This window comes from Cygnus atratus, chromosome 9 (assembly GCF_013377495.2).
Source record: "Cygnus atratus isolate AKBS03 ecotype Queensland, Australia chromosome 9, CAtr_DNAZoo_HiC_assembly, whole genome shotgun sequence".
NCBI classification, from domain to species: Eukaryota; Metazoa; Chordata; class Aves; order Anseriformes; family Anatidae; genus Cygnus; species Cygnus atratus.
The window spans coordinates 20,038,757-20,055,061 of NC_066370.1; the positions used below are offsets into that span (position 1 = coordinate 20,038,757).

General features: G+C 35.8%; 1 protein-coding gene across 1 annotated transcript in view; it reads right to left on the reverse strand.

The window, feature by feature from the left end:
• Positions 1-16,305, reverse strand: part of NAALADL2 (N-acetylated alpha-linked acidic dipeptidase like 2) — a 416,355-nt gene that overhangs the window by 7,690 nt on the left and 392,360 nt on the right. Inside the window, exons 13-14 of the mRNA XM_050712534.1 lie at positions 14,410-14,503; positions 8,682-8,889 (exon numbers count right to left, since the gene is read on the reverse strand). Coding sequence (XP_050568491.1) covers positions 8,682-8,889; positions 14,410-14,503 — 302 coding nt within the window. The remainder of the gene's footprint in view (positions 1-8,681; positions 8,890-14,409; positions 14,504-16,305) is intronic.

The window sequence follows — 16,305 nt, forward strand, 5'->3', positions numbered from 1 at the left end:
TATGACCAAACCACAACATTCACAGAAAACATTCGCTTTCACTTGTGTTCTGATGCATATAAGAAAATGATTTTTTTTTTGATAGTTGAATAATTACTGTCAACAGAAACGATTGACATAAAATAGAGCTAACAGTGTTAGTCTTGATTTTCTGATAATAGGACACTGCTCTGTGGTGGCTTAGAAAAGATTTCGAATGGGAGACTGTATCTATGACAACCTGCAGCTAAACTTTTCCACTTTCATCATATAAACAGTAATTACTTAATTTCTTCTTTTTTAACTATATTTTTGGTGGCTCATGATAGCATAACAGCTTCTAGTATTTTCTAGTAGCTGATATAAAATAAGCATGAGGAAGTAGAAGCTGGATGCAAGTTGGTAATCGGAAGAGGACTGAGTATTCTGGAACAGACTCAAATAAGAATAATGGAGCTAAGAAGTCTGACTAGTTTAAAGACTGAGTTTAAGTAAGTTTAAGTACTTTAGTAAAGTTTAAGTAAAAAGGCATCTTCAACGATACACCTGCTTGCAAGGGCTGAGCATCAACTTTACCTTTCACTCAGTTTCTGCACTGTTGAAAATCTGCTCGGTTTAGGAAACTTATTTCTTTCCTACTTTGGAGTAGATAAGATGAATAAGTAAGAAGAATCAATTCTACAACTTCAACAGTACAGAACGACTTCACAGAACAGAAGTGAAAAAAAAAAAAGAAACATTGGGATGCAATTCGTCTTCAGAAGTTCCAAGCGATTATTTATCACGGTTAAAGAGCAGTCCTCTAATTAATTAGACATGATCTTCTCTAGGGTTTTACAGAAACTAATTAAGCGAGTTTATCTAGAAATTCCTGAAAAAGTCACAAAACTTAACACACTATCAGATTTTTTTCCACAGAGCTTTCAAACTCTATATGCAACTGATGAGAGAATATATACTCCATCTACACATAAAATATTCCCTGAAAATCCTTCAATATTTTTTCTGTAAATTTTTAGAACAAGGACTGCAAGGACCTAAGAGTGATGTATACATTAAACCATATTAACTGTACTTTTAAATTGTTATTTGCTGGCAAGAACAAGTAGGAAAAATACTTTGTTAAATTTCAAATAATGTAGCCGCTGGTAACAAATGTAAGCATGTTGTTCTTTGATTTAAGCTACACTTGTTTTTCAAATGAAAGAAACATATGCTGGATAATTTGGAGGAAACTATTTTTCTTTTAAGGATGTCTCATCTGAAATACTCAAATTCAAAGCAGATGTGCTACTATTTTAAAGGACTTGAGGGAAGTGAATTAATAAAATTATTTCCAAATGGCTCACAGCTGATGTTCTAAAGGCTTCATAGTGATTTTTATTTATAAATTGTGTAAAACATCCGATTCTTAAGGAGGAATGCCATTTACAAACAAAGCATCAAAAGGAAGCGTCCAGTGTTTGATTTATTAAACTGGTTTGACCTCAATTTCCAGCTCTCATCCCGATTAGTTTTATCATCTTAAGTAACTCCATACCACGTGGCATGTGAAACCATTATCAAAATCAGAAGGGTCATTATCATAAGAGTTAATTATGGATTAAAAATTAATTATGTCATAATATGTATGTTAAATAAACGTCTGAGGTTGTATTTTATTACATTCTACAGCATACATATACACCATATTTGCACTTTTTAGATTGCAAAGGTAAGTTTCCTATTAATGATCTCACCATCAAATTTCTAAGCCCTGTGGCCTGGGTAATACATTCTGGAAGGGAGGATGACATATTAAATATTTCCCCTACTAATTCTGCTTATTTTTGTACTAGATTTGAGAAACATTCCTGGCTAATATTTAACACTATGTGGTTCTTATCTGTCATGGCCAAAAATGTGAGACCATATAGTTCTTGGATCTAAAAAATGTTATTGACCGTACTGTTTATAAGAACAATGAAATAATGTATGAAATATTCAGTTTCTGTTAAATGTAATAAACTCTAAATCTAATTCTTTATATAGCTTTAAGACATCATAGCCTATTTTGCTCTGTAACCCAATATTCTTGGTCTATTTAACAATATAAGCACAGATCTGAGCACGATCTGCCAACAATGGAAATTGAATGGAAACTGTAATGTAATCAAAAGAGTTGCTAGGAGTTGGTGTGATAGCTCTGCCCTGAGCTCACTGAATAGCCTTCTATGAAAGGATTTTTACGGGTAGCCAAACAACCATTGTGAAATGGGCTAAAAATCTAGTAAGGCCACAAATATAAGCAAATATCATTACATTAAAAAAACAACAACAAAAAGACTCTTTGCAAGGTCAAGACCATGCACATTTGTGGGAAGTATATGTCCTGGATAAAGTCTCACCTTCAGGGCCACCAATGCTGTATTAAATTATAGTATACATACTAATATTCACTGTAACAAAAATACAACGGGTCTGATGCATACTGCAGTTCTAGAAGTGTAAAAATTGATCAAATTAAAAGAATGGAAGAAAATTCACAAGAAGTACATATGGGAAAAATAAATGAAGGTATGTACACCCAGGTTTACCATTCATAACCAGGGAAATGAGAAAGCTGGTTTCCAGCCATGACATAATCCATAATTATAGCGGTTTTCTGCTTTTGCAGGTGTCATGAAAAGATTTTCTTGTTCACTTTAAATCAGCTTTAAAGTTAACCATAATTACATCTCTGCAGATGTCTAATTCAGCATTACTTAATGCAGCAAATGGTCTTAAAATAGTAAAAATATACAAAACAACAAATACAGTCATTACATCGTGGTCAATATACATAACTGTGATTCTAATGGAGGAACCATTTGAATTGTCACTCAGATCAGGTGTTTTGAGTTATACTCACTCCCTGACTCATAGTATGATTGTCTTCAGTTTTTAAAAAACCTGATCAGAAGACACGACATCTATTTAGAGAAGCACAGAAACTGAGCACCTCATCCTTTCATTCAATGTCTGCTACCACAGACTAGGAGAAAATCAACTTCCATGTTTGCATTAACCTAAGATTTACCAAGCACTGTACAGGATCTCAGGTGTTGTGACAGTACATAGCTGCCACTACTCACCTCTCTCTTGAAACTTCTTTTTGCCTTCCCATGTTCTTAACATAAAACTCTTCCTCGAATATTTCCTGTGACTTTTTTTTTTTCCCCATTAGTAGATCCAAAAACGAGCTACACAGGAGCTTAGTGAAGCTGTGTGTCATTTTTTCTATCTTGAATATTTGAGCTCATCATCTTTAACTTATACTGACAAAAACTGTAATTAGACTGCACAAGTACTGAGAGTTTGAAGGAAGAAGGCAGAAGAAAGTAAGAATTTTTAGGCATGAAATACATTTTGACAAATGCCTGCCGGAGAGAAGGGAGCTGAACAAGGACTGCAGTGGTCAGAAAATGCAAACATGAGTGGGAAGAAATGAAAGGAAAAGTAGAAGAAGTGGAAAACAAGTGATGGAAAAATCAGTACAAAAAGATGAAGAAAAGTAGCTATGGTACAAGTTTCTGTAAGACTGGAAGTGAGGCATAGGAACTTACATTTCATAAGGCATGGACAGAAAAAGGGCAGAAGTTGTTAATAACATGGTAGGTATATAATAAGGAATACAGGATGTAAAGCCACAACAAAGAAGACATGGACAATAGGAAGGATTTATAGGGAAGGACAAAAATAAGTACACTGTACAAAATAAGACACAGCAGGACTGAGTTTGGAGATGTATAGAAGAAGAGACAAAGTTTTCCTGGAGGGTTGAATCTGAGAAGAAAAGAGACTCATCAGTACTGACAGAACCAAGAAACACCACTGAAGAATTAGAAAGTGAAACAAGTAATACCACTTATCACAACTCCATTTATAAGATGCAGAACAGTTATAGAAGAAAAAGAGATGTAAATTTTCAAAGGTAGAAGATATTAGGGTGAAAAGTCAGATGTAAAATCCCTGCTGTGCAGTAAAAAGAAAATTAATTTATTCTGACTGAATGGCAAAATTTGAGATACACTATTCTAAAACCAGTACACAAATCTATCCTACTCCCCCAACATCATTCCAGTATTGTATTTAATTTTTTTTTTCATGACAGATAGTATAACAATACAGAATGTGATCAACTACTGCCAGTGCAACATTAATTGTTGCAGTATTTCCAATCCTGAGGATAATCTGCAGCATATCCAATCACCCTCTGTTCCACATAATACAATGCAGGAAAAAAAAAAAATCCTTGGTTTAGGTCAGTCAAGAATGTCTCAAACATTACAACAAAGTATACAAGAATATTTTCTATTTGAGACCACAAATGAAGAGTTCAAAGTGAAAAAACAAATCTGCAGAGTCTGCACAATAAGACAGAATCACTGCCTGCTGTAGAAACAGTAGGCTAGTATTTTTTCAATTGACATTGCACTACATGTTTACCCATGTCATTGTTAAGACTAGCAGGATATTTGCATCTTTAATGCTTGTCCTCTGTAAATCCAATGAGCAGCTTGTTTACACACAGAGATTTAATAAGGACTTAAATTCTCCTACTTAAATGTATCTCTAGAAATTTAAGTCTGGGGGTATGTGAATTTTGACACCTGAGAATCTGCTGCAGTTTATCAGCAAAACAGAAATAAATCCAGTAGACTCTGTACATATGACAGGAATGTATATAACAGAACTCAATCTGAAAGGAAAACATTTGTTCTAGTGAACAACAAACACTTGTTTGGCATGAGACACTTGAGTGGCACGAGATTAGCAGCGATGCAAATTACCTTTTTGCGTGCTGCTAAAAGCATCTTTGGATTGTTCTTTCATCTCATTATGGCAAATTCAGGATACACAATCTATCATCACTTCCATTGAGTATTTATTCAGTGCATTGTAATGCACTGATTTGTTGTGACTTTTTAGCCCAATGGAGTGTTAATACCACAGCTGGGTATCCAAGATAAAAAGAAGCAAGCGGAAGAAGTTTAACTTGCATAAATGAGCAAGACAAACTGCTAGAGGTCTTTCTTGAAGACACAGATTGTTTTATCCTTACTTTTCACCTAATTAATGCTTATTTCACTCAATTATTTTCTCTACTAGACATAGCAGAATGACATTTGCAAAAAATCCGTAAAAAATGTTGACAGATGCATACAGCCTTAATGGACAGTATAAACTTGGCAGGCTAAGGTAGATGAAACTTGAAACAGGAAATTGTCCCAGGTCTTTGCTTCAATCTCTGTTAAATTATGGCTGAAGCACCCTTTGTTTAGACTGAAGAGATAGAGCATCTTCTCCTATCCCCAGCAGGAAACTACACATAGTGATATGTTAGTAACCATAATAATTTTACTGCTCTTTAGAGAAGAATAATGTATTAATTATGCTCAATAATTGCCCTATGGCAATGACTGGAATACGGAATCTACGTATATACAGTATACGTACAGTACACGTACACAATGAGAGACTACAGCTATGGCAATGAGAGTACAAAATACAAAGAAATTGTAGAAAAGATATATTAGCTTCCCTTTAGTCGACAGGCACAAGTAGGTTGCAACCCACCTCCTGCAATAAAGCAAAAAATCCACTTTTCTTTTTAATTCAACTTCTAGAAGAGAAAACATAGTATAGATCCAGATAGCTGTGAATTAGGACAAACACAAGCCTAAAAATGATGCCTAAACTTCAGCAAATTTGTCAAGTACTTTGATTGAGGTTAAGAATATGAGTCCAAATGGGTATACAGGAAGCAATCATTTTTTCATGAAGAATACGTGCTTTACTGCGCACACAAATTCTTCCTTCAGAAGGCTGTAAATTACAGTATTTATGGAATCTTAATGATCTAAACACAGTTGGAGCCTGAAGGTCAAGGCTGCAAACTGCATCCTAAATTTCTGTTTACAGATGAAGCATAGTATTTATTGCTGCACTGCTTGTGCTGCTATAGTTAAAGGACTGCCAGCATTTCCATTATAAACCCCTATTTCAGGGGTTTATAACTTGCCCATCAATCTTCCCACTGGGATGAAACACAGCATATGAGGTCCTGGCTGTGAGACTGATATATATTTTTTTGGTTTTGTTTTCTTTACCAAATTACAAAAAGAAAAGTGTGAAGTTATATAAGCAAAAAAGTACATCAGATTTTTTCAAATATTTCTAGTGTTCCTGTCATACTATTCAATAATATCTTCAGAACACAAAATACATTTGTATCACTGCATCAATTAATGGAAGGACTTTCAATACCTAAACAGTGAAAAATAACCCAAATAAAGACATACTGATAGATGAATTTTTCAAAAGAAAATGTACCGACGATTTTGAACGTCAGGAAAGGAATTCAGAAATCTACCACTGTCCTTGATCCTGTCTGCATTAAAGTAAGCCTACAACTACAACTGCATACCTTGAACAGTACAAAGAATGCATTATTTTCAAATAAGTTTCTAAATGATCATCATCTAAATGATGATACACAAGGTGTACTTTACAGCTATATACTACAGATGATGTTAAGCAGAATACTTCAGAGTAAAAAGTCAAAAAATACTTCCCTCAAACTGTGAAGTAACCTTATCATCTACTATTAAATCTTGTATCAAATTTAATGAAATCAGTAGGGGAAAATTACAAAACTTTCACCTTCACATTATCTACTTTGCCAGTGTAAGTACTGCACTCTGTCCTGAAGTGCTGCTGTGAGCAGGAAGGTGAAAAACTTAATTTACCTTCTACCTGTATATCTAGCAATTACATCTTGCTGAATAACAAACATAATACTGCAAACACTGCAAGAATTTAAACATTAGAAGTCCTCATTAAAAAAAAACAAAACAAAACAAAACAAAACCTCATTGAAATCCTAAGTTCTGGTAGAATTTATTTTTATAAATAAAGAACAAATGCATACACTGGGCCAGATTCAACAATGTGTTGTGATGCAACACAGGCACATTAGATTATATTCAGCAGCTTCATGGATCCTTTGCAACACCATACCAGTTCAAACAAGAAAGATAGCAGCGTTGAACTGTGGACTGTTGAACAGTGGAATATTAGACTTTCCTTAATTACATTTCAGTGTATCTCTTTATATTATAAATCCAGTCATGGCAGGAATGAAGCAAATTAGTCCCTCCCCAAATATCATGATTACATTTTCTGTATTATAGCTCTGGGGATTTTATTCACTGACACTGTAGGGTTCATCACAACTACCCTTTTATTTTTCTTTTCCTTTTGGTATTGTTAAAAGATGACTGCATTTGTTTTATGCTGTTCCTAACACTTGTGGAAGAATCTCTCTCTCCTGATGCTGTAGCTTTCTGCTTTTCTTCCAAAGTCTACCTCTACCATCTGTCTACTTTATGCCCACTGGAAACAATCACTTGCAGTAACTTGAACAAGACATTTGACAATTTTTTTTTCCATCACCTGCAACAAATTATTGTTTTATTACTGTAGTTGACTCTGGCTGTAAGTACATTTATATTCCCACATAACACAGATCCTTCCTTCACTTCTTTGTTCTGGCCCCTTTCTGTCTCCTGTGTATGAATGCTAGTTCACTTCTGAGCTCTCTTTCGTGAACATATCAACCAGTTCCCTCTAAAGCAAAATCTGGGTACGGCTTTAGGGACAGTTCTACCTGGGGACCCCTCCTAATAGTCAGTATGGAGGAGCCATTGGTTTCCTTCAGCTGCACAGGCCTTCAAACTATCCCAGTAGGCCTGGTGAACTCAAACAACATACATGACTTCATTCTATAGCCCAGGGCATGAAAAGCACATCCTTGGGGTCAAGCTATAAAATGTTACATTGATGGACTGAAATAGAGTGCTCCAGACACTTTGTGCAGAAGTACACTTTATTACTTCTCCTGTGCAGCCAGAGAGCCTGGCATTACACAGGGCAGACTTGGCCAGTTCTTTCTTTGAAAACTTTTTTGAAGCTACTGACTACCACAAGTTTATTTATTGATTTATTTACTTATTTATTTATTTATTTAGGTAGAGGAATCTATGGTTAGAGATACAGACCTGCAGACTTCCTTCTTAAAAGGTGAAAGATAGAATGATTATATTTAAAACCAACCCAGGCAATGCTGCAGAATACACACTGCAGAATAATTCTTACAGGAGACAAGATGTCATAAATGGTGGCTGACTAATGCTTTATCATTCACTCCACTCTACTGTCTTTAACTGATTGAAAAGCAGCCAAGAACAATGCTATGTAATTAAATACTTTAAACAATGCTACATAGGGTCTTGTATAATTCTAAATCTTCAATGACCTGTAAAAAATTTTAAATAAAATATAGGTGGAGTTTGTCAAGCACTATAAGTCTTCAAAATATTTTCCTCTTTTAAAAGCCTACTGTACTATCTAATACAAGTATCTGTCATACTGCCTGAGTTGCCACCACACAGTACATCTTGTTAGCTGTGATGTCATGACAAACACCACAGTGCTGTATTTTAATGACCCCCTGTATTGTAATAAAGTTATGTTTTCTGCAGAGAAGATAAGGAATAAAAAATAGCTTTAATCTTGGATACTCAATTGAGATTTTTTTTAGAAGTGCACAACAGTTTTGAACACCAAGCAGTATGAGATTACCATTTTAGGTCAAATGGAGAACATGTTAAACACCATACCTGTAAAGTCCTGGAGGAGCTTGCTGAACCAGGAAGCTTTTCTCTAAGCTTTGCAGCACATCATTGAGCATCCTGACTCTGATAGGAGCTCTCTCCTTGGGGTCATTAGCTGGGCGCATCTCATCTGATTGGAACAATTCTGCAGTATCCCTCAGTCGTGATGCCACCGCAAGCAACTGAGAAGCATCTACTTCATCACCTATGAACACTAAGAGAAAGACACTTGCCAGTAATTCAAGTAACATTATTTATAACTCTTGCTTACGGATTAAAAGTAACAGTTGAATTAGAGCCTGAGATTCTTTTCCCTCGTAAAAATCATGTAATAGATCGAGGAAAGCCATAGATCATTGTGTATATGTTGTGATCTATTTTTCAAAGAGGATCAATTTGGACTGTGACATTTTAAGATCTCATAACCTGTGAGGAATGATTTTGGGGTACAGCTTGGAACCTACCATTGAAAAAAACAGTCATGAAGAAAGCAATGTTTAACTATTAGTAACTGCAAAATTTCCTTCTAAGATAGTGTTTATTCAATTCCATGGATGCTACTGCTCTCAAGTTTGAAAGAGAGGGGTGTGTGCTTAGATGCTATATAGAAAAGTGTAATCTAGAGAGCTTAATTGAATTTTGTTCAACATTTTAAAATTCTAGGGGTTAACAACACTTCTAGAAGGGATATGAAATTGCTTCTTTTAATCACTTAAATCATATGCCAATGAGCCAACTAACACTTTAACTGATATACAAATTTATATTCTAAATCAGTCAATGTTTTCAAAACTTTTAAAACTCAGAGTGTTAACTGTTACTTTTTATTCTGTTACAGACACCAAAAGAATAAAAACCCTCAGCACTTTGGAGCACGTGACAATTTTGTATTTCCTGGTTCACAACCCAGAAAGAAAAAGCAATACATGTATTGGAGACTTGTGAACATGCAATATATTCCCACCTGCAGTGCAGGTGAAGAGAATACCTTCCTTTCCCAGTGTGTGCATAGACTGTGTTAAGACGGACCAAATTTATACAAGCTCACAGAGAGAGAGCAGTGTCTGAACCTGATACAAAGTCAAAGCAGTATCAACCAGCAAAAACATTTCCAGGATGCAGAAATGATCTTTAAGGCCAGGATTCACTTTGCCTATTAAGGACAAGAAATGAACCTCTTTTTTAAAATATGTTTTAAATGATCATTTAATCAAAACAAACCATTTAACTTTAGAAGCGGACTGACCTTTAGTTGAATGTACAAATCTCCATGCATTTACTAACTTAGTGACTGAGTTGATTAATCCAGCAAGGAGGTTCAAGATAGAAGTCAAACGAATGCTAAAGTTCCTGGCCTAATAGATATACGGAGAGATCAGAAATAGCAAAGGGAGAAGCTCAACCAATTTCTCAAACTATGTATGGATGAAAGCTGAAAGGTGAGTATATAAAAAGAATGGAAAAACAAATAGATACAACTAAGACATTCAAGAAAATGCCTGAATATTATATATTATCCTTCTAATATGGAAAAGGAGAATTGTTATTGGATACATTTCAGCAAAGGGAAAGTTGTTCATAGATTCATATGCATTCCTGTCATTCAGCTGACTAATGCATTCCAATCTAGCACAACAGAAGATGTTCCAAAATACATTGTCACGGAGAGACAGATGCTGCTTTGAGAGAAACTGACAGACTTCCTGAGCTATGAAGATGAATTTCAACAATGAATGGAAGTTCCCTGTGTGAACAGGAGTGAGAGAAGATGGTTTATGTAAGTCTTGGTTTGGGACAAGGTTGCTTTGTTAATGGCTCTTGATCAGTTTGCCCTTCCCTAATTAGAATGGGTAACAGGCACAGGCTTGGTATCTTCCTCATTGAGTACGGAGTAATTTAAAGTTTGAGTGAGTTAGGTTGATACCTCAGAAGAGCATTCTCCAAGCATATAACCTTGGTACAGTTTGGATATTTGCAAAATATCAGTATCATCAATTTTCAAATCTCAGGCACAGATCCTGTGTAGCTGAAAACTTTACAATTTCTGGGCATATAATCCACGCATTGTGCATACCTTATCCTGGGACACGTCAGTATGGGAAGGTTTAAAATCACCACTAGATGGAATGCTTTTGTTTTGACTTCATACTCCAAGTAACATACAATATTTATAATTGTTATTTTGCACATGATATAAATGACTGTAAATGTCAGCTATGTTTTTTCAACAGAAAATGTGAGATAAAGGCAAAATACATCATTGTATATTTGGAAATTAAGCCACCCATCACCTTTCTTTTAAACTAACAAAATAAAATAAAAAAAAAGAAAACAGTAAATGCTCTCACTACTTCACCATAGCATGCTTTTTGCCCCTAAGCCAACTACGTTTCCTTTACATTTATGATTTAAAAGCACAGTTTACATCACACTCTAAACCAGAATTCATTATAAAACAAACACACAGAACCTTTTTTAATACTTCAGTACAAAATCTAGAAGTGTCTCTGGCTAGTGTTACCATAGAGAACTACAGACACTGCTTTAAGGGAATCAGCAGTTTTTATCACAGCACACTGAACTTCATTGCCAATGGAAACTGCAATGTATGCTTTGCTCAAGTTGAGAAGCTTGTAGTGGATGGGGAAATGATTCCCAAAGAAAAGGATACATTAACTAATAACGTCTTAAATATCTTGTGATGCTTCTACAGAGAGAAGCAAAAAAAAAATGGAAGTGTTATTTCCCTCAAGAGAAAACAATGCTACGTTATTATATTTTGTACTCTTTGTCCTTTTCTCTCCACTATGAATCATGATGAATCATCTGAGCTAGTTGTTTAGTTGTTAAATAAATAAAATTACAAGTACAAGAAAGTGACTCAAGAGTATATATGCTCCCAATCACTGAATTATACTGTTGAATTTCATTACACTTGCTAAACATAACTGGATTTTACTCAGGAACAGGTTACACCAAATACACACACAAACACACTGAATACAGTAGCCTTTCCTTGTGAAACCAACCGCTCTTAGATAAAGTACTGCTAGTGATTTAACATCTTTGAATTGTGTTTGTGCTCTCTGGTATCAATGTACCTGCCTAGGAATACTTACAGAAAAATGGGCCCAGACAAATCAGCAGGCTAAGGCATGACACCCGCTCTCCACGCGCATGTGTTTGCATGTAAGAGAGGAGGGAAATTGCTTTAGGTTTTGATTAGCTTGCACGCTCAGGACTGGGTATGGTATGGAGTCATATTCACTAGCAAGATTTTTCATGTTGTGCAAAACTGGATGATCACATCTGGCAGTGAAAAATCTCAAAGTGAAAGCTTTGTAAAAACTAAAAGGGGCAGAGACATAAATCCAAGGACATCCTCAGTGCAAAGAATATGTTGCCATCAGCTTCCATTTTGCTACCATGACTGCTACTGGCCAAACAAACTAATCTGCTGTTGCTACTACAAGCCTCTTTTCAAAGCCATGTCGTGACATATAATTAAACATATCAATGCAGAGGAAATTATCTATGACTTTGTACAGAACTACTGAAATAAATATAGCGTACTGCTACAGAACAGATACGCATCCTTTCCCTTCAGTATCAAATGCTCTGTCCACAGAAAATGCATTTTTGCATGATTTTTTTAAAAGCCTGATGGGAAGGTTTACCACTACAAATATATAATATCCTTGAAAGGATACTGAATACAAGATGTCAGTGTTTCATGGCAAAGAAGGTATTTCTGTCATATATATAGATAACTAACTGTGCATTTTTCACATTCGTAGGAGTCAAGAATAATGGGTGGGAACAATAGAGGGAAACTGTCTGAACATTACAGAGAGATGGAGCAAGCAACCCTGAAAAGCATCCTAAGTGATCAGGGAAATATGGTCAAGCGGGTAAAATGCTCCCAAGCTGAAGATTAGCAGATAGCTGCAGGTAATGAGCATGCAGCCATCAAGTAAATGACAGAGATATGTTTCTGTATTGATTTTTCTCAGGACAGAGAGTTCAGAATGGTGTTTTGAAATGTAAGGGTTGAGCCAAGGCTGTGGAAAGTCATGCAGACTTTCCTGGAAATGGCTTATCATAAAATAGATTATTTTTAAACTTCTGCTAGCACTGCCTACTATTATCACCACAAGTACTGCTGTAACTTCTGTAAGAGATCCATTCTGTGGAAAAGAAAGGGACTAACTGGAAGCAACAGACAACTGACACTGTGTCAGTTAAAGAGCTTTAAATCACAACCTTTGCCTTCCTATATAGGTCAAAACAGAAAGTCTCACCCCAGTTAACTTAGTTTGTCTTGATAGGCCTCTCTCGCCCAGTACCTATTAGAGATGGCTTAGAGCTTATCTAATTTTCTTACTCAGGCTGCCCTGAGAAGCTGTGGATGTGCCATCCCTGAAAGTGTTCAAGGCCAGGCTGCATGGGGCCCTGGGCAACCTATCTAGTCGGTGGCATCCTTGCCCATGGCAGGCGGATTGGGACTAAATGATCTTTAAGGTCCCTTCCAATCCAAGCCATTCTGTGATTCTGTCAATACACCAAAATACAATGAAACTGTAAGGGACAAGGGACAGAATGGAAGGATGAAGACACACGATACTAAGCAGAAAGCTTACGTGGACAAGTGACAATGAATAGTGAATGATCCTAGACTTCCTTCTCCTCCCTAGTCCTTGGAACTGGTGCTAAGACAGGTACTCTTTTCATAACTGGTAAGAAGGTTTATTGTTCTTTTGCAAGGTACTGAGGACATCTTAGTAACATGCAATGGAGTAAGTTTCTTACAACATACCAGTTACTACCAACTGTAGAAAAGAAAGGAAAACAAAACAGAAAAGGACAGCCCTGAGAAGCGAAGGGAATGTACAGCTGTGCCTTTTAACTGTGTTACCTTAAACAACTCAAGACAAGCTCTTCTTCTCAATACTGCACGAAAAGATTGCAGAATGCTTTTTCTTTTATCAAGCCCTTAAAGGCCACAAGACAACAGAAAGAGCTAGAAGTGAGAAGGTGATGTAGCAATATTAGTAACAGCTCCACAATCTTGATGGAGCACTTTCATATCAAAGCATTCATCCTACACCCAGCAAACAGTGCCAAACCCAGAGTCAATTGCATCTGCAAGTTATCAGTCAATTTTGTTTACTTTCTAACTAGGAACTGTCTTGTCCCTCTTCCTAACCCCAATGCATGATATAAAACACATCAAGATCATTCAGCTTCAAACACAGACAATAAGCATTGGTAAATTATTGTGCTTTGTCATGGTTGAGAAAGCAGAAAAGTTAACATGATCCACCAACAAGGTGAGCTAGGGCAGTAACCAAACGAGGAAGATGATGGATGAAATTGCAGAGACAAAAGGCAATGGGATTAGAAGCCCTCTTCTGCTTTTACTGAATACTGTCTTGAAGGAAAATAAAATCAAGAAGTGCAGTCACAGCAGTTGTTGTCTTTGACTGTAATTGAGATTTTAATACTAATTATTGCTTAACTGACATAATAACATTAGATTAAATATCAACAATTTACGGTTTTATTTACCAAAAATATTTTTTTCTTTAACATTATATAATGACACTGTTTAACTAGTAAAATCACTTGCTATCGTTCAAGTGGAAATTGAAAATCTGTTGATGATTCAATGGAGTAGATGATTCCCTTTTTTCTCTGTATTAATAGAGAACAATATTCCTCTAACAAGAATTACCTTTAAGACTGTTCTGAACTTCTAGTGCGATGTCGAGGGCATTAAACGGCAAAACTGGTTCATTGGCAATTTGTAAAGTCACTTGTCCTGTTAGCTGAAAAATATAAAACAAAACAAAACACAAAAACATCAAATAGTTTCTAACAGATTAAATAACCAGCACTTGTAGAATAAACATGCTTTCATTACACTGGATTTTCAGGGAAAAATTAGTAATACCACATAAACACATCTTTGTGAAAAGGAAAATGACCTAGACCCATTGTCTTTCCATTACAACACGAAAAGATGTTAGGAGATTACAATTTATGACTACACATAAGAATTCTGTGCAGTACTTTTTCTTTCGACCTAGGATACTACACTACAGTAGTCTCTGAAGGGCTTTAGTTGTGCTTCATTTTCAAATAAAACATCTCAATTTTCTATGAATAGGAATGAGGTTTATTGTTTTAGGTCTCTTCTTTTAGTCATCAGATTTTAAGAGCTTACACAAATTTAAAAAAAGAAATCGCAGACATTGACACAGCCTCAGATCAAGCCCTTGGCTAGGAATCACATGGCTAAATTCAAGCTGACCTTAAACCTTAGAATTTTTTGAAGAGATACGTAACAACTTGATACACAGAGACGTACAACTTCCAATTTGGACAAAACACTAAATTTTCTTACTAACTTACTGAATGAAATTCGCAAATGAGTGAACTCTCAGTCCACCCCAGACTAGACATTAGGGCATGTCATGAAGCCCAACAGCATGAATGCTTCTTTTCAACAGTTTCAGAGATGAGGCCAAGTACTGACTAGCCTGAGTTGTTTATTTATTTATTTTTTCCCATTTACACAAGATATGCTCTCCAGCTCAAGGCTGAGACATGATACAGGGGCTACGTATGGAAACGTATCTTTCCGATGGACTATATCTAGCCTGTGATTAAACAGATGATTTTGGTCTCTAGGCTGCCAAGTCCATCGCTGTTTGTGGGAGCTATTAAAGCAAACTGACAAAAACATGCAAGAAACTTCCATTCATCTCCTTTGTATCTTGATATTGCCAAAAGGATAAAAATAGCTGTAGGACTGCACTTTAAAAGGGAATGACGGCTGCAGGTGATGGTGATCATGTTGATAAAAACGTGGACTGAACAAAATCATATTATACAATACTTCCCAAGGTGCTGAGGATGTTAAAATAATATCTGTCCTTCAGAAGCAATATGATAGCTGCTGTGCTGAAAGTAGCATTTTAATTCTACAATAAGAAGTAGTAGGAAAAGACAACAATCCTAAATAATAATAAAACCAATATTACAGCAAGTGAAAAGGAAAACCCTCTCCCAGGAAAGTAAATGAAAACAGGGTAATAACAGGAAGACAACTTTCCAGGAGAAAGTTTAATAGAACAACAACATTTCTAAGAATGCATTTAAGAAATAATGTTTCTGACCTGGCCACAGACTGAGTTGAGTCTCTGTACTGAGACTGAAGGAACATGCTGTATATCACACTGCAACCTACATCTGTGCAGAGACATACTGTGGAGCTATTGAGATTTACTTCTAGAAAATAAAATATTGCCAAAGACACGAAGAAAAAGCCTACCATATATAGAGTAAGAAAAAAGTAGGTAGTAATGGCGATATGTCAGGAGGTTTTCAGGAAAACTGAAGAACTAAGACTGAACTTGGAGGAAGACAAAAAATACTATGTTTGGATGTCTGTGTTAAAATATTACACGGTAACCTCTTATATGACTTTTCTCCAAACTTCCTAACTGCATGGGACATTAATGTTTGAAGGCCATTACATTTTCTGTCAGCGTTTATACACATAAGAATCTCTGCATTGAAAAGCAACAGGAAACACTGGTCTTAGAAATAAAAGAGTGGTACTGCA